The sequence below is a fragment of the Haliotis cracherodii genome, unplaced genomic scaffold (genome assembly GCF_022045235.1).
Source record: "Haliotis cracherodii isolate W230 unplaced genomic scaffold, xgHalCrac1.p SCAF_2, whole genome shotgun sequence".
In the NCBI taxonomy this organism is placed as follows: domain Eukaryota; kingdom Metazoa; phylum Mollusca; class Gastropoda; order Lepetellida; family Haliotidae; genus Haliotis; species Haliotis cracherodii.
Window position 1 is genome coordinate 3,718,457 of NW_027266275.1, and position 19,044 is coordinate 3,737,500.

Genomic DNA, 19,044 nt, shown 5'->3' on the forward strand with positions numbered 1-19,044 from the left:
GAAGGGCAGATAACTCTAAGGAAAGTAATGGCGACGGTGCAAGTGCTTTGCCCGAATGGGCGACGTCAAAATGTTAAAATAACACCTAATTCAAAACTTTTACAAGTGAGTGTTTAACACCGTAGTCTAAAATGTTCTGACCACACACACCATTGTTGTCTAAGCGACATAATCAACTAACCCTGTCAAAGTTTATTTCTGCAAAGTCACGTTTTCGTGATTTTAGAACAACAAAGATTGGACCCGGAGATGATTTTGAAAATAAATTAATCTTTTACTTATGTAAATTTCCGGAAGAAATGTCAAACGTAGCAGAAAGACGTAGCAGGACATCACTGGTACAGAGTATATGCCCAAAAACAGGAATGTTAACTGATGACATGATTTTTTAAATTACCATATTTTGTCATGTAATAAAATGTATGCAGTCAAAACACAACTGTAATGGTCATTGTTTTATTACACAATAATATGAAATTAAATTAATTATATTGAAAATATTTGTGATGAATCGTACAATATCTGTTGATAACACATTAATAAGATTTTTGCCAACACAAGGTACTTGAAGAAGTGTGCAAGAAGCAAGGCTTCATTCCAGCAGAAGACTATAAACTTGTGTAAGTTCATAGCATAACTTGTTTTAAACAGTTGGATATATATGACTCCAGTTTGATTACATCTTGTCAAAAAGCAATTGTTTCCTGTTGCTTGAAGACAAAATAATAATTCACACAAGGAACACTATTTCCCCAGTAGATTGTACTTGGTCACTAGATTGTGGAAAAAGTAGTTGATATATATAAATTTTTATGTAAAATGGTCTGTGGAAATATCACAGCTGACAAAACACACATATCATAATGCAGTCACTTTAGGAAATTAACATTCTTTAAGTTACAAAGATGTATATAGTGAAACATAGTGTTAGTTTGTTATCAATTTGCATATGTTTGTATGCAATGTGACATTTTCACATTTTGATAACTTCTTTGACAACTTCTTTGACAGCCATGGCAGGAAGGATCTTGATTTGAGCCTCTCTTTTCGTTATGCAAACCTTCCAAACAACGCAAAGTTGGAACTTCAAAAACTGGAGAAGTCTAGGGCAGAGGAAAATGTTGGAATTGCTATTCAGCTTGAATCAGGTCAGAGGCTGCAGCATTCGTTTCTTCCTGGTACAAGCCTGTGGGATATTCTGCAGCACTGGGAGGCACAGTCTGGGTGAGTAGATGACATGGAGGGCTAACAACTTGAAGACGCTGGGTGTGATGCAGTGCTAGTTTTGTCGAGTTGTCCTTAACATCATTCTATGAAGTGATGATTGAGTTACAACTTTTGTGAATCCCATACTTTAACACAGATTTATGATAATTATAGCCGTAAGGTTGCTTTGTGGGAGACTGGACGATGCAGGATTGGGAACAGTTCCGTAATGGAGCGATCTCAGTAGTATCAGTCTCAGTAAAAGAAATTATTGAATGTTATTTAGTTAATGATCAGAGGTTAGGTTATTTTGTATATGTGGGTAAGTGTGTTTAGGTTGTACATCTTTTTGATAAAATAAACATGTATGACTATGACTACATAAAAGTATGAAAATATGCAAATGTTGCAGATATTGATGTCTGGGTACTTCGCTTGAAATTTATTATTTGGTTAACTATCCCCGATTTCAGAGAGCATGCAGGCAAGCTGACAGTTGTTGACACTAGTCAGACACCACCAACTCATCCTGTGTGTATCTACATGACCGAAGAGGTCAGTAAAACTGTTTATTATAAAAAACATTATACAAAGTGAATTCTTGATAACAGGAGAGATGAGGTTGGTATGAACTTAAAACTCATACAGATATATGGTATCTGATCCTCTGTTCATCCACACAAAGTTGGGAAATTGTCAAAAACGCTCTCTTTTTCTGAGCTATTGTTATGATAGTGCTCATAATAACCCAGGTTGCTAAGAAACATGAGTGGAACCCAAGGATTTTTTGTCCATAATTGTTACAGGTAGCACATATACTTCAAACAAGTCTTTCTGTTGTGTAGATGGAACCGGTGTATCCTTTTGTGTTTTGAGTTATGATGCTACTTTTCTGATCTAGGTGATTGGTGAGTGTGCTCTGCAATCCACAACCTTACGCAAACTGGGACTTACAGGAGGCAAGGCTGTCATAAGGTGGGGTAATGATTCAAACCAACTTGTTGTACTGACAATAAAGTATATGTAAAAGACTGAGACAAATTATCTGGAGTTCTGGCAGTGGGTGTGGTGTGGAACAAACCCTGTTGGGGATGATAAAGACATTAATATTCTGTACGGGTTTTCTGCATTGGTGTGGGTTTATTCAACGCATCTTTGAACGAAAATGCAAGACTGTTTAGGGACTGGACATTTATTATTGGGGGTGATGGTGTGTGGATAGGGATTGGGGGGTGGAGGAAATATAAATGTTACATGAAATATAAAATGGGGTGAATTTGGAGGGGGTGGGGGTAGTCAGCAAGATATGATACTGTCCAAAGACCAGTCCCAGTATGATAAATAACCAGTCCCTTAAGTGACCGGTCACTTGACTTTGGAATGTTACTTTTGTAGACTTGTCCATCGACCAGTTGAAGACTCTGTTATAGCAGGATTAATAGCCAAAGCAGACAAGGAGAAAGTGAAGGAGGCTCGTCTTGGAGAAATAGCAGCAAGGAAACATGCTGAAATGCAGGAAAGTTCATCATCAGAGAGTCAGGCAGCAGTGCCACCTGGTGGCAGTAGCAGGGTGATCCCAGAGAGACTGGAAACCAATATGGAGGCAGACATTTGTGATAATAAGGAGACAAGGAGTGAAACAAGTTTGTCTGGTCAGGAAGCAATGGAGGTAGACACTGCTGCATCTGTGATGTCTGTGTCCACTGGGGATGCTAGTGATTCCAATGCAATATGTAACAGTGGACAGGGCAGTGTACGGAGCCAGAATCCAGTACCTGCCAATGGACAGAGTAGCATTGAGCAGCTGCGGAGTATGAACATACCAGGTGTGGAGATCTTCACACCGGATGATTTCAATGATCTGCCACCAGATCAACAACGGGTAAATCATGTTGACAGTTATAGTCACTGTTTCTTAAAGCTGCTATTCTATTAAAGAAATGGACCCATTCATGTGGTTCATAATTGTTCAAGTTTAAAGTATCTAAGACAGCAGAATTTTGTGTGTGAAATGTGATTTTGAATATATCATAATCATTATGCCAATGCAAGTTGCAGGACAACAATAAAATATGTATGATTGGATTGGAAGGTTGGGTTTGATCCCTGGCTGCGTCATACCAAAAGACATTAAGGCTAAAAAAAATTAAAATCTTTAAGGCTAAAAAACATAATTGTCTTGGTTCTCAGGCAGCACCACATCATCATAAAGTTTGCCACACGTTTTGTTTTATTTCCATTTTTAAAAAAATTAAAAAATTCCTTAAACTTAAACACAATGCAAACAAAAAATTGAAAATGGACACAAAAAGGAAACGTGCAATGAACTTTATGATGATGTGGGCAGTGCCTGAGAACCAAGACTATACTTATTTTTACCCTGCCTGACACTCGGCATTAAAGGGATAAAACAAGGACTGGTCATTGTTACGAACTAGTACACCAGACACATGCACACTTTATTACTGGCTTGTGCTGTGATAATTCTAGTAGTAATATAATGCTGACTGCATACAACATGTTGCATCATGTGTGAATGTCTTCAGCTACAATTGGGGAGGTTGGCTAGCCTAGTGGTTAAAGCGCTAGCTTGTCACGCCAAAGACCCGCGTTTGATTCTCCACTTGGGTACAATGTTTGAAGCCTATTTCTGGTGTCTCCGCCATGATATTGCTTGAATATTGCTAAAAGCAGCGTAAAACCAAACTCGCTCACTTAAACTACAATTCTACCAGCTGCAGTTTGTTAGCGTATACAGCATGGCTACATGTTTCCCTCCAGTTGGCCCGCGCCCTTGCTCAGAGGATGATGCAGCGTCTCATTGGGGGGTCAGTACAGATGCCGTCCAGTCAGAATGCTGCAGCCGCAAGACCTAGACAAGCACTGCCACAACCACAATTCACAGACTTCAAGGTCACACATCTATTATCATTTATGTCCCTCTTTACAATAACGATCAACATCAAATCAGTGTTACCCAGTAACTCAGAATAACTTGCAGAGTCTTCCACTGCTTTTCCTGTATATATATCATATACCGTATTTGACGTTATAAGCGCCCACGGCGATATTTGCTAATATATTGGCTAGTGAACAATCTCAATAAGCACCCCTTCTGATTGATCAATGTACACAAGACTTATTTATTCGTGTATAATACGCACTCGTGTGTTATATGTACCCTTAATTATGGGCATTTAAGTCCTGGAAAAATATATCTGTCGTATATAAACATTTCAGGCTGTCAGCATAAACCACGAAATCTACGATCTTTTAACTCTGATTTTTTTCACGAAAATAATAATCTAATAAGAGCCCCCTATTTCTAATTTTGAGAGCGCCCTGGGCACTTATTACGTGGAATACGGTATGTGATCTTAATATCTAGCATAATTTCAGAATTATATGACAGGGGTATCACATTTTGACTGTATTCATCCTTTTTCAATGTGGTATAATTCCAGTTCCCAGAGTCTTCCAAGGGGAAATCTGTCTACTCCAATGAACTCAGGTATGGTCAGGTGTATCATGCGTTTCAAATCTTAGAAAAACTCAGTCATGGTTTTTAGTATGTCTATGCTGACTCTGTATATGATAATGCTAACAAACCTTGGAAATGTGAAGATCACTGTACTTCCATCTATTCTGAGGCTAGCTGATGCTAATCAAAGACTACGCTGTTTGTGACAAAGATTGTTATATTGTATCTTTCAGTGATGTGAACCGAGAGGAGTTCAAGGTATGTTCACAGTCTTCACGTTAATGTTGTCCATGTTTTGATAATGGTCATGGATGTCTTTTCATACTCCCAGTTCATGTCTTGAAACATTTTAGTTGTAGGTCTTATCAAGAAGTTGTGACAAAGGAAAGATATTTGAAAGGTTTAATAAATGTGTAGTGGATTAGAAGGTTATATATTTGTTATGTACATAGAGAGACAAATTTTGCTGTATTCATCGGAACACTGTAGACCTATTTACCACCCTATAGTATAAATGTTTTAAGACTGTTTCGAATTACATTACAGGTGGAAATAAGAACTTATGCCTCGCCTCAATGCATACCTCAGACTCCCCATCCCTCTTTAGAATGGAGATATGATACACTAGATGGTTGTGGATGCATCTGAACTCCTATATGCATATTCTATTAATATACACGAAAACATGAAAGGATATGGATAGAAGAGTATTTGTTTTCTCAACCAGCATCAACTTTCTGCTGATGTGTTTCAGCCTTGTGACAGAGAAACTGTGTTGTTTGACTTGGATGTGCCTGTTGCTAGTTCTCAGCCTGGGACAGATGGTATGTGGGGCTTGGTATCTGTGTAAACATAAACTTATTGTGGGTGTTCTCTAGTAATCTTGACAAATAATATGTTTTTAAAACAAACACCCTAAAAAATCTTCTGCAAGACAAGTTGACTCAGGCGTTTGCAGCCACAAATATTCAGTATGATGTATTAGAAAACAATACAGTGGCTGAAAACTACTAATTACAATGGCTGATATAACAGATTGTCTTTGACATTGGTACAGACTTCTTTGTCTTGTTAATTGACAAGTTTGTAGTGTATAAATGCCAACAAGAATATGTTTTGTCAAACCAAGATAATCTAACAGATTTGTTAAACAATCTAATTAACAACCTTGTTGTCAAAAACCTAACTTGTCGTCCATTTTAAGCCTATCAAATGCTAATTGGCCTGTGCAACAATAACTACTGACTTGAAGAGTTGACTGTTGGTGATGTTGCCATGGTAACAAGTTACAGAAATTAGACTCCTTTCACAGCTGATCTGCCTGATGACTTCTTTGATGTCACTGATGCAGATGTTCGGAAAATGATGGTCGACCTCCAGAAAAATGTGTGAGTTACTGTCTATTGTTATCTCAAGTAAAAAACATGCCTTTGTATATTTTTGCAGAATTGTTGCTGTGAATTTTTACCTTCTGGAATGGAATTCAAAGTAATTTGTGTTGGCCTGTGTGCTAATCTATTCATTCTGTCGTTTATGTATTACTGCATCTATGCTACTCAAAAGATGTTAAAGAACACCCAAATAACTACAATGAAATTTTGAATAAAATTAATGTAATATATTATAAACATAAGTCCAGATAAACAATGAACACCTTTTTATAACCAGATAGTATAATAATGGGGTTAAATTACGTACTTCAGTTTAGATTTGTTGACAAGTATTTCCAGTGTTACATGATTGTTGTGATCGGCTGATGATGTTTTTTGAGAAGGGGAAAACACTGTGTCATTGGAAAACTTGAATTTATTAAAAATGTAAGTAAGTTTTAGGAGCCATGCGTTACCGCAGGCTGTAACCGTGTTAGCACTATATTGAAGAGCACAATAGCGAGGTAACACTGTATTGTAATATGAAAGAATCAAGGTGTTCTCTAACTTCTCTTGAGTAATAAATATATTGTGAAATGAAATGTTTTTTTACCTGGCTCTTTGCTTGGCAAGTTTTATTGATGTCAGTTTCCTTTAGTGTGGATAGCCAAACAGCATCTCAGAGTATATTCTGACTCCTATTTTGTAAATAGAGAATGTCACCCTAGTGTCTTTTGATATCAAATATATCTACACAGATCAATAAAAATTTGGAAAACTCTAAGGTTGCTGAAGAGTTTAAACTGTTAAAGTGTTGGTATCAAAAGACAAGAGGGTGAGAGTCTTTTTACCATCCAACATTCCTCTTCATGTTTCAGGTTGTAAACCGTAATATGTAGTCCTAAGTGTAAAAAGTACTGCTAAACAGCTGTTGCAGAGAGATTATAGTGATGTCATTTCATTGTGTTGAAATGGTAACCGATCATGTCCCAATGGTCTGCAAAGCATTGTGATGCAATTTCACTGAAGCGATATCTCCCGTTGCGACCAGTTTTAGATGATAAATCAATGTAACAGTTAATGATCACCATAATTATAAAACTTGTCTCCGTTCTACACATGGTACTACAGCATCTTGAACTAGACTGGAGATAGGCACCAGGCCGTAGACCCCAGGCCGTAGACCCCAGGCCGTAGACCCCAGGCCCTCTCAAGAGCCCATCAAACTTTGACTACATGACTATACTCAGTGACAATCCAATAATGATTCCTAATTCTTCTACAGTTCCTCCTTAAGAGGCCAAATTTAGGATTGTGGGGTTCCCTATCCCGGGTAGGTTTCCTCATGCCTGTAAGAGCAGACTTGGATTCACCAAGTTTGCTGTGTCCTGTCTGGAATGTGGTGGTCTTGCACACAGTAATAAATCTGTAGCTGGAATAAAACTGACTGTGGCATGAAACAACATTCACTCACTCAGTTTTGTTAAGGAGGTGAGAAGTATTGTATACCAATGAATTACGAACAACCCCTTTTGTAACTTTTAGCGTATGGTTTGATCGACTACTTGTAGTTCTGGCCATATACCTAACAGGTTGTTGCATAAGATATTGTCAGTAATGTCATGCCAAGTAACCATGAAAGAAATGCCTCCTGTGGTTTGGGATTGAGATGAGATTGTTCATCAGTTGATCCTGGTTGCAGGGACAGCCAGGCCGACGCCCCCCTGATGACACAGGCCATGCGGCAGGCCAGGCTGGAGGAGAGATACAGCAAGTACAAGAAGGTGGTCATCCGGGTCCAGTTTCCGGACAAACTGGTGCTTCAGGGGATGTTCAGACCCAGGGAAACTGGTCAGTTGGTTGGATAGGACTTGGTGGTCAGTTGGTTGGATAGGACTTGGTGGTCAGTTGGTTGGTAGGATTTAAGGATCAGTTGGTTGGATAAGACTTGGTGGTCAATTGGTTGGATAGGAACTTGGGATCATTTGGTTGGATAGGACTTGGGGATCAGTTGGTTGGATAGGACTTGGGGATCAGTTGGTTGGATAGGACTTGGTGGTCAGTTTGTTGGATAGAACTTGGGGATCAGTTGGTTGGATAGGACTTGGGGATCAGTTGGTTGGATAGGACTTGGGGATCAGTTGGTTGGATATGACTTGGGGATCAGTTGGTTGGATAGGACTTGGTGGTCAGTTTGTTGGATAGAACTTGGGGATCAGTTGGTTGGATAGGACTTGGGGATCAGTTGGTTGGATAGGACTTGGTGGTCAGTTTGTTGGATAGAACTTGGGGATCAGTTGGTTGGATAGGACTTGGGGATCAGTTGGTTGGATAGGACTTGGGGATCAGTTGGTTGGATAGAACTTGGGGATCAGTTGGTTGGATAGGACTTGGGGATCAGTTGGTTGGATAGGACTTGGGGATCAGCTATAGGACTTGGTGGTCAGTTTGTTGGATAGAACTTGGGGATTAGTTGGTTGGATTAGTTGGTTGGATGGGACTTTGGGATTAGTTGGTTGAATGGGACTTGGGGATCAGTTGGTTGGATAGGACCTTGGTGGTCAGTTTGTTGGATAGAACTTGGGGATCAGTTGGTTGGATAGGACTTGGGGATCAGTTGGTTGGATAGGACTTGGGGATCAGTTGGTTGGATAGGACTTGGGGATCAGTTGGTTGGATAGGACTTGGTGGTCAGTTTGTTGGATAGAACTTGGGGATCAGTTGGTTGGATAGGACTTGGGGATCAGTTGGTTGGATAGGACTTGGGGATCAGCTATAGGACTTGGTGGTCAGTTTGTTGGATAGAACTTGGGGATCAGTTGGTTGGATAGGACTTGGGGATCAGTTTGTTTGATATGACTTGGGGATCAGTTGGTTGGATAGGACTTGGGGATCAGCTATAGGACTTGGTGGTCAGTTTGTTGGATAGAACTTGGGGATCAGTTGGTTGGATTAGTAGGTTGGATGGGACTTTGGGATTAGTTGGTTGAATGGGACTTGGGGATCAGTTGGTTGGATAAGACTTGGGGATCAGTTGGTTGGATAGGACCTTGGTGGTCAGTTTGTTGGATAGAACTTGGGGATCAGTTGGTTGGATAGGACTTAGGGATCAGTTGTTTGGACATGACCTTAGTGGTCAGTTGGTTGGATAGGACTTGGTGGTCAGTTGGTTGGATAGGACTTGGTGGTCAGTTGGTTGGTAGGATTTAAGGATCAGTTGGTTGGACAGGAGTTGGTGGTCAGTTGGTTGGATAAGACTTGGTGGTCAATTGGTGGGATTGGACTTGGTGGTCAATTGGTTGGATAGGACTTGGGGATCAGTTGGTTGGATAGGACTTGGGGATCAGTTGGTTGGATAGGACTTGGGGATCAGTTGGTTGGATAGGACTTGGGGATCAGCTATAGGACTTGGTGGTCAGTTTGTTGGATAGAACTTGGGGATCAGTTGGTTGGATATGACTTGGGGATCAGTTGGTTGGATATGACTTGGGGATCAGGTGGTTGGATAGGACTTGGGGATCAGTTGGTTGGATAGAACTTGGGGATCAGTTTGTTGGATAGGACTTGGTGGTCAGTTTGTTGGATAGAACTTGGGGATCAGTTTGTTGGATAGGACTTGGGGATCAGTTGGTTGGATAGGACTTGGGGATCAGTTGGTTGGATAGGACTTGGGGATCAGTTGGTTGGATAGGACTTGGTGGTCAGTTGGTTGGATAGGACATGGGGATCAGTTGGTTGGATAGGACTAGGTCCTTTGACCCAGCAATAATTCGTTGTTTTGGACCTGTGTACATCCGGGGTAGAATTGGTCTTCAGCAACCCGTGCTTGCCGTAAAAGGCGACTATGCTTGTCAACCAACGGGATCGGGTGATCAGACTCGCTGACTTGGTTGATGCATGTCATCATATCCCAATTGCGTGGAACAATGCTTTCGATGCCAACCAGTGGGATTGTCTGGTCCAGATTAGATTATTTACAGACCGCTGGAATATTGCTGAGTGTGGCGTTAAACAACAACAACCAACCAAACAAACAATCCCTGATACAGGATCCACAACCCTAGACTTGTTGTACATTGTGACATGTTTTATGTTCTTGCAGTGTTTGCTGTTCAGAAGTTTGTTAAAGAACATCTACAGGACAAGACAACCCCGTTCTACCTCTGTAAGTGAACACCATAACAGGTGCTCCTTCACCATCACCATATCATGAGGGACTGGTCATTTGTTATTGGGGTAAGGGGGGTGGGTGACACAGCCAAATAGTTGGGGGTGAGGGTTTGGGGTTCAAAATTTTACAACAACTATTGAGGCAGGTTTAAGCTGGGTGGTGACTTAATGACACAGTTCAAATTTTACAAAGAAAAAAAATTAAATGTGAACATGAACAGTTAAGTAAAATATGGGCGTCAGGAAGATATGATACGGTCCTTAGACCAATCTCTTTCACACACACAGACACACATAGACACACATAGACACAGACAGACACACATGCACACACGCACGCACGCACGCACCAAATAACATAAAAAAGTTCTTCTTTATTGAAATAATAATTTTAAGGTGTCATGATTGCATCCTTATTTCACTATGTTAATTACAACCATCAAAAACAACAAGCTTCTTATGATAGAAGTTGATTGAAGCATCCGGAAAATGACTTAGCTTGTCTGGGAATCATGAGGACGATAACTCCACAATCTCTTTTTGTGGAACATGTTGAAAATAACTTCACAATTATGTGTAAAAATCAACAACATATACAGTTGTGTCATGGTTGAAATGTTATTGATACTTGTGTAATGCTGATCATTAACTTCTTTTGTAACTACAGAATCATCAGTGTTTTATGACATGAACTTTTTCTATCATTATGATCATGTGACATTGTTTATAGTGAGGCACTGGTCATTTATTATTGGGTATTGGGGTGGTAGACACAGCCAAATTAGCCGGGGGGTGCAAAATTTGAACTATTTCTTTCATCATTATGATCATGTGACACTGTTTACAGATACCACACCACCCAAGTGTGTTCTCAAAGACAGGAGCTCCACTCTCATTGAGGTGAGGTATCACGCAGGGATAGCCTTGCAGCATGTGTAGTGATGTAACAGATTGAGCTATGAAACCCCGTTGATCTGGGGTCTGTTCCATGAAGCTATGTTAGCGCGAACGTTGTCGTAAGTCTATTTTAAAGTATTGGGACAAATACAATTGTATGTAAAATCATTAAAATATACTAATTTCTGGATTGGCAAGTCATAAGTATCTAGTAAATTTAGATTCTATATAGACATTCCAAACAGTAACTGATCAGAAAGCAGAGTATCTGGACACAGGGCCTGCTTTTACTGTATACAGATCTATAGGTATACTTTGTCAGATTTGTTGGAATCAAAATTCTACATTAAGAAATTAAATGTGTCATCGTGCTTGATATTGCATTACCAGTACCATCTTTAATTGTCAAGCCAGCCACAATTACTATGATTATTACATAGACACAAGGTCAGGGGAGAGAACTGTGTGTAATGCCTCTCTATCTGGTCACTGCATGCTCTGTTCCTGCAGGCTCATCTAGTCCCCGCTACACGAATCTACTTCGGTTGTGAGGTTGCCAAAGGTACATATTTAATATATGTTTGACATCTGGAAAGGGATAAACTATTTGTTTTAAACTCTTGAACCATTATCACTACAACTTGAAAAGGGCAAATATTTCTATACTAGAGTATAGTGGCTAGGTAAATATGATTTGATTAACATCAGATATAAACAGAATTAATGTTGTGTCAGCAGGGATTTATCTTCAAAGAAAGTTGAAATTGTGAATACATGTAGAAATATATTTTGTTTGATATTGGATTATTTTTAAGATTCTTATTTTCTTAAATTCACAAGTATTTTCACAAGCATTGAATGCAGTAATGCTAAACTGAACATTCAAGCCTATTCTTCTTTATTGGGCCGGTTAATGGTGAAATACAAGTCACATGACAAGAGTCATTAGTTATAACTTTTAATAACATGATTTGGAAATTTGTATTTCCAATTTGGGATTTGTTTCTGATGTTTATATAACTGCTGACTTGGGGGCTCTTGAGCAGATCTAGAGAAATCCCTGGATTTCTAATAATACTACATGTATTCTACTGATGATATTAGATGTGAGTGATGAGGGGTATGTACTTTCTGTAGATCACCATCTCTCTGAAGCTGTGAGGGCTGAGATCTCCACGCGAGCACAGGCAGAACAACTGGCATTCAAGAGGTAAAATGGGCAGATAACTCTGTTCAGCTCCAAGTACCTGGAATGAAGAGATATGGGACAACATTGTAATTTCTAAATTTAAAAATGTGTGATTTCCCAGAGAGGGTGTTTGGAGTGGGTTTGAAATGTTGATAATAGATACAAAGTGACATCCTATTGTAGTTTACGTTTGATTTAGCTTTGAGATAAAGGATGGGAGTGGACAATGTTTGTGAGGTACGGAAATAAGATAAGAAGAAATGGTGGTACCAAAATGGGACAGCTAAGAACATGTCAAGACATGGTTGTCCTTATCCTGTTTCAGCCTTCCAAGCATCGAGTCAAGTTCTTCGGAAACAGCAGGACCAGAGTCCGCAGCATCAACGTCAAGGACGGAGTCATCAAAAGCAGGGTCATCGTCGGGGGCACAGTCTGGAGGGAAAGCACCCAAGTGGCTCAAACTTGGTCAGTGGCACTGGGCAACACTGCTGTTGGTTATAGAGTGATTCCCACTGATGATTAACAGCCGGTTGATTCAATGTGTTCAACTACTGAACTATTGTGACAATGACTTGGGAAGGGGCGGTCGGGTAGCCTAGTGGTTAAAGCGTTCGCTCGTCATGCCGAAGACCCGGGTTTGATTCCTGACATGGGTACAATGTGTGAAGCCCATTTCTGGTGTCCCCCGCTGTGATATTGCTGGAATATCTCACTCACTCACTCAATGACTTGGGTGAGGGTGGAAAGAGGATCAGGACAAGTTGTTCCATTTTTGTCTTCAGTATTCACCTTTATGCTGATGTGGGGTGGTCGGGTAGCCTAGTGGTTAAAACGTTCGCCGTCATGCCGAAGACCCTGCTTCGATTCCTGACATGGGTACAATGTGTGATGCCCATTTCAGGTGTCCCCTGCCGTGATATTGCTGGAATATTTCCAAAAGCGGTGTAAAACCATACTCAGTCACTCACTTTGAGCTGATGTGCTTAGTGTGAGTAACATGATGTCATCATGTTTTGTATGAATGTCAAATGACACTTGAAAATTATGTATTAATTAATTTGATTAAACTTCATACAGTGTTTGGTAACAAAGTAACATTTTGTGTTCCAGGCAAGAAGTAACCATGGTAATAGTTGCCATGCCTCCATCCTGTCTACAGTCTGTGATGGTTACAGATTCTCCTGTCTGTGACGTCAGTGCTTACATTGGGGGTCACCTCAACCATGCTGGACACAGTGCTATATCATCAGTTCCGTGAAACACTGCAGTAAATCGTACCGTATATGATGCCTTGTTCCAGACTGTTGTTTTGCAGTAGACTTTCGACAGTCACCATATGCTTTATGTAATATTGCAGAATATTTGAACAAGTTCGGAGGCTTCCATTTTCAACCATAATATGATGCACATCATTTCAGTATGAATAAAATGCAAGTGATTCCAAGGCATTTGATTGGCCAAACAAGCAATATTTAGGTAAAAGGTATTGAGATAATAGCTTCCCATTTCAACATGGAGGTAGTACACAAGTGTGACAGGTTTTTATTAATCAGCATGTGGAGAGCCTGTTATTGGTTGCAGGAGATATGTTTAAATAATGTGATAAGAAGCCTTAATGAATAAGAACAACAAACTTTTAAGTTTCCCGTGAAAATATCATTTGCAACAATTCTAGTATGATGTGAAGTCTGAACTTTGGTAATGATATAAATACATCTTCAGCAGATTTCATTACATCAAGTGAGTGAGTGAGTTGGGTTCCAGTTATATCACAGCCTGTCAGCTTAATGTGGGAGGAAAGCCCAACGTGATGCAGGTCTCAGATGTTTACCACTGTAAGCACCCATGAGCACGAGTATGGTGATGACAAACCTAGAAACATAACCAGGGTGAACCGGGATTCGAACCTACAATCATAGGTTTCTGGCGTGCTCAAGGGATGCACTTATGTATTCTAAATCCCAGTGTAAAGGCCCTTCAGGTCTTCACAAATTTGCTCAGCTCAAGTACCTAGTCATGCAGGTTAGGTATGTAGAGATTAGCCATTCCAGAATGTTCTTTCGTTCAGTTTTTAATTTTTTAATCAAGTATATGGCAAAATATGTTTCAAAGCGTAGTCGCCAGATTGAAACTCGTGCTGTGAGGCTTGATTAAGCTGCCTTCTGATTGGCTAATGTTGACTTCTTGTCAGTCATTCCATTGGTCAATCAAAGTTCGGTCTGATGTGACCCGTAATGGGATGTCCTCAGATCTTTGTTTGGCAGTAGCGAGAACTAAGATCTGATTTTAATGAGATTGTGTATAGATGTATCTGGGTTATACCTAGGGGTTATACACAAGAGTTAATATACTTTGGGGTAACTTTTTACGTGGACTAGGTATATGTAGATGTATGTTTAGACAGGGGCAGCTAGGCTATATTGGGGCGTCTACTTACTACTTTGGGGAAACTAGGTTATTTATTTGGGAAACAGTTCAGACAGGTTGTCATGGTGGACATAAGGAAAAAGTGGATGTTTGAGAAGGGATGCTGGCCCTAGAGAATGTGTCTGTACATGGCTGGTTGACCTGGGTAATAAGAATGTGTGCCTGTACTACGTGGCTCTATGATTGGTTGACCAGGGTGATGTCATATGATATAGGATACGCTGCAACATGATAAAACATTCTTGTGGTATTGACGTCATGTACAAAACACTATTTGTTAATAAATGTTATCATGATACTGTGAGGTTATTATTGCTATTGATTACTCCCAGCAAGTAGTTCTGAAGCCTCGGTTAGATCCGAAGTAATGTGTGTGTTACTATCATTTTACTGGACTTGTTTGTTATGAATCTGGGACTAATCCCACCACACCATGAAGTATGTACCATACAATGTTGTGTAACTAGTAATAGAAATTCAATTTGGAATTTTTTGTATAGATGTGTAAGCAAATTCGAACTGAATGACGAGAAGACTGACATTTTTTTGGCTGGTTCATCTGCAAATCGAGTTAAAGTTAATGTGGACTCTTTCAGGGCTACAGTGAAATCACAGGAATTCATTTGTCAGTCAGTAAATAAAAATATATACCGCCTATATGTAATTCTCTACTTAAATATTGGGGATATGGGGGGTATATATTTTTATTTACAGACCAATAACGAGTTCCTATGAGTGAAACGTATAGGAGTGTACATGGATCCAAGCCTTTCAGTGGGAGCCGATGTAAATCAATCCATGTAGAACATGTTATGTGAGGAACATCACTAATGTGCCCATTTCTGGACATCTGAGGCAACCCATCAATATGAGATCAATTGTGCTGTTCCATTTGACGACTGTAAAAGTCTTTTCGGAAATACAATCAACAGAACAGCAAAACTCCCACTTCTTACCAGTCTTGATTTGCCTCCGTTGGTTACCAGTCACAGGGAGGGTCGAATACAAGATCCTGTTAATCAAGATCAAGAATATTCAACACTAAGCATGTCGTCAAGGTTAAGAGCATTCTTCTTCCAGAAATAAACTACAACTATTTGAGTGTCCAGGTTGGGGATAAATCTGGGAGATGTACGAATAGGATTCGACATGTACATGGAACTTATGCATGTTCAGCTTCATTTAATTATAAAAATAAGTAGACATGTCTAGACATTGTTGTCTCCCCTTTCGTTAGAGTGTGAGCCAGCACAGTAACCCTATCAGGTGTGAACGTAGGACTCATGTTGATTTCAGAGCAGTGAAGCAACAAAGATTAACTTCTCCCCATTCAGTGTCTCAACATAAACACCCGCTGCACCTATTTGGATTTTGGAACGCAACAGCGTTACTAATTGAAAAATAGATCGATAAGCGGAAAAAAATACCCCTCTTGCATTGGTATAATTTATTATGATTACACCTTGAAATTGAATATCAAAGCCCCGCAAAGCCCTGCTATTTTAGCGGGCGACAAAAATGGCGTAGGATACCAAAGTGGCGGAAAGTGTCCCGTATACTGCATCGTGCATGCTATTTGAAGATAACTTATTTGCAAATTCCAGTAATCTAAGTGCTGCCTCATGCGGTATGCTGATTTACTAGGCGTCTGAAGAGGGCCGATAGTTGGTGATGATAATTTGGGACAACTGGACTTACCGGTAATGGACTGGGAAATAAATATGCATCATGATCAAAATGTGTTGTTTTTTCTTATCTGTTCATTTAACGTAACGTCTATTAAAGAAAACCTTCATGTGGATGTATAAATACATCTTGAAGTTTTATAGACGCCAGTATTTCTCGAAGACATTTCGCTACAATAATGAGAGGAAAACATGCCTTCTTACAGCCACTTCTTGCAAAAGAATTCCTGAGTATATTTTACAAACGCTTCAGTGACTATTTAAGGGGAGTTAGTGAGTGAGTATGGTTTTCACTCTCTTGCCAATATTCTCGTAAAACCACCACAGGGGACACCTGGGCCCCGTTCCACAAAACGATCTTAGCGCTAGGATGATCGTAACTCCCATACTTTAACATAGGCTTACTACAATCATAGCACTAAGATCGCTTTGTGGAACAGCCCCCAGGATATGCTTCGCGACGAACACGGACTCTCTATGGAATCTCTCATTCTGTCTCTCCTAAGTTGACCAAATGTTGTCCAGACTCCTCACTGGTCCTGAAACTACAGGACTATTTATGTCGGGAGGTCCTTTTGACCCAACGATAATTCGCTATTTTGGACCCGTGTACATCTAGAATAGGTCTTCAGCAACCCCAATCTCATTAAAATCAGATCTTAGTTTTCGCTACCGCTGTTTTGGGATAGCGAGAACAAAGATCTGATTTTAATGAGATTGTCAGCAACCCATGCCTGCCGTAATGTCATGATGTCAATCACTGAATTGTCTGGTCCAGATATAGCTGGAATATTGCTGAGTGCGCGGCGTTTAAACAACTAATAAATAAATCAACCTTTTCTTCTCAAATATTGTTTCAAATGTCGCTCCTTGGTGTCTCTACGTTGCGTTGGGTGAGCCGGCGTGTATTCCAAGATTCAGTAGGTTAAACAAGGCAGGGTTCGTTCCCTGGTTCGCTTACCTCATAAGATGTACAGTGTCATTGAGGAAGTTTGCATTAAAATCAGACACATATTGACCTTGTGACTTGTTATTCGTGCTATTTTTAATATATTTTGAAATTGTGTGTTTCCTCCCATATGAATTGGACTTCGTTCAAATGAGGCAGGGTTTCTTTCCGGAACATAACTCATATAAACGGTTCTGTTCAAAGAACTTTGCATATAAATCAGGCAACTGCTGAACTTGTGCCTTTCCTATACAGGAAGTAATATAGCTAAAGAAAAACGTTCGTGTTGCGCTTTTCCCTGCATGGGAGATATTTCAACTGAAGTCGGGGTTTGTGTCCAGTGACAGATTTTATATAAACCTTTCAGTATTTCTTTAAGATATGTGAGCTCAGTTAGTGTATACCTTCACACTTTGAGAGCTGGGGAAAAATTTAAACGCGAGAAAGGTTTTGTTTCAAGAGTATTGTTCTTAAAACATGTATGTATTGGGTTTTGATGATTCCCCAAGTTTCAGACTAGACTTCAAACTAGTAGAGTGCCTATCATTGTTTTGGTAATGTTGACCAATTCAAATCGCCTTCATCATTTTGCACCGATTTAGACATCCTCTTGTGTAAGTGTGGAGCGTCATGAACCAGCTGGAGGTACAGAGTAGTGTAAAATAATGGGACATCGTGCTGTGTTCCAAACATTTTTGACATCATAAATATACGGGAGCCTAGTTGCGGCTGGATGTTGATGCTCTGCATCGCCATTTCCTTGTTGAGAGTTGTGGAAAGGTTTCAACATGCATTTTCATCACCTTCTGGCTCCCCCTATAAACACGTTAAGCATACTTTAGTCGTGAGACAATTAGGTCAGTAGACGATGTGTTTCTTTGTCATATGGTGCACAACAGGCCAGATCAAGAGAAGAACATGTTACTCCCAGTGTAACTGTTACTTTCCCGACCGCCCCCACGCTCTAGTGCAGATGGGCGTCTGTCCGGAGAGCGGAAGTAGGTGTTTCACCGGCATTAGTCCTGACTTGTACCAGCAGACAAGTAGCCACACACACACGCACACACGCACATACATGGACTACATTTCTCTTCACTTCACGTCTTATCTTGCCTATGAAAACAGTGAGAACAATGTCAGATGAGCTTTCCCTATGACGGTAGTAACACGTGATAGTCACATGACTTATTCAAAATGGCGCGCCACCGAACTTTTGTTTTGGGGCGTCAACTCTGTCCGTTGACGTTACTCATGTCCCGTGATCTTTATATGTTTGAAATTAATATGCATTGACATATTTCATCTTTGAAATTAGAAAAAGCCTGTATTTTCATAAACTCCTGCAGGCTTTGCACAATTTCATGAAAAACTAAACGCATGTAAACCGCAAATCGAAGTATATGTCACTATGACGTCTATGTGCACTGCTGAAAATTTGATTTGTATGGAGTGAACAATACTATTTGGTAAGTTTTTTCGGGTTAATATGTACAATAATTGTATATTGATTTGTTGATACAAAATATATTTGTTTTAATGGGCTGCATGTCACCATAACCGAATTAGTTGATAAATGAGTTTGTTGTATGATGGCATTATATCCGGAACCAAGCGTGTCGTCTTGTCGTCAGTCCGAGAATGACTGAGCTTCCCTTTCTCGATCGAAGTTT

At 39.9% G+C, this 19,044-nt stretch overlaps 1 protein-coding gene across 1 annotated transcript; it reads left to right on the forward strand.

The window, feature by feature from the left end:
• The first annotated feature begins 27 nt into the window (after positions 1 to 27).
• On the forward strand, positions 28 to 15,049 carry LOC139469492 (tether containing UBX domain for GLUT4-like). Its single transcript, XM_071251676.1, has 18 exons — positions 28 to 105; positions 562 to 620; positions 1,012 to 1,224; positions 1,680 to 1,761; positions 2,108 to 2,181; positions 2,602 to 3,088; positions 3,988 to 4,119; positions 4,671 to 4,717; positions 4,921 to 4,945; positions 5,442 to 5,511; positions 6,000 to 6,075; positions 7,760 to 7,908; positions 10,160 to 10,222; positions 11,075 to 11,127; positions 11,635 to 11,686; positions 12,262 to 12,334; positions 12,639 to 12,778; positions 13,424 to 15,049. The coding sequence occupies exons 1-18, from the start codon at positions 28 to 30 to the stop codon at positions 13,432 to 13,434; spliced, it is 1,884 nt and encodes a 627-aa protein (XP_071107777.1). The 3' UTR covers positions 13,435 to 15,049.
• The last annotated feature ends 3,995 nt before the right edge of the window (positions 15,050 to 19,044 follow it).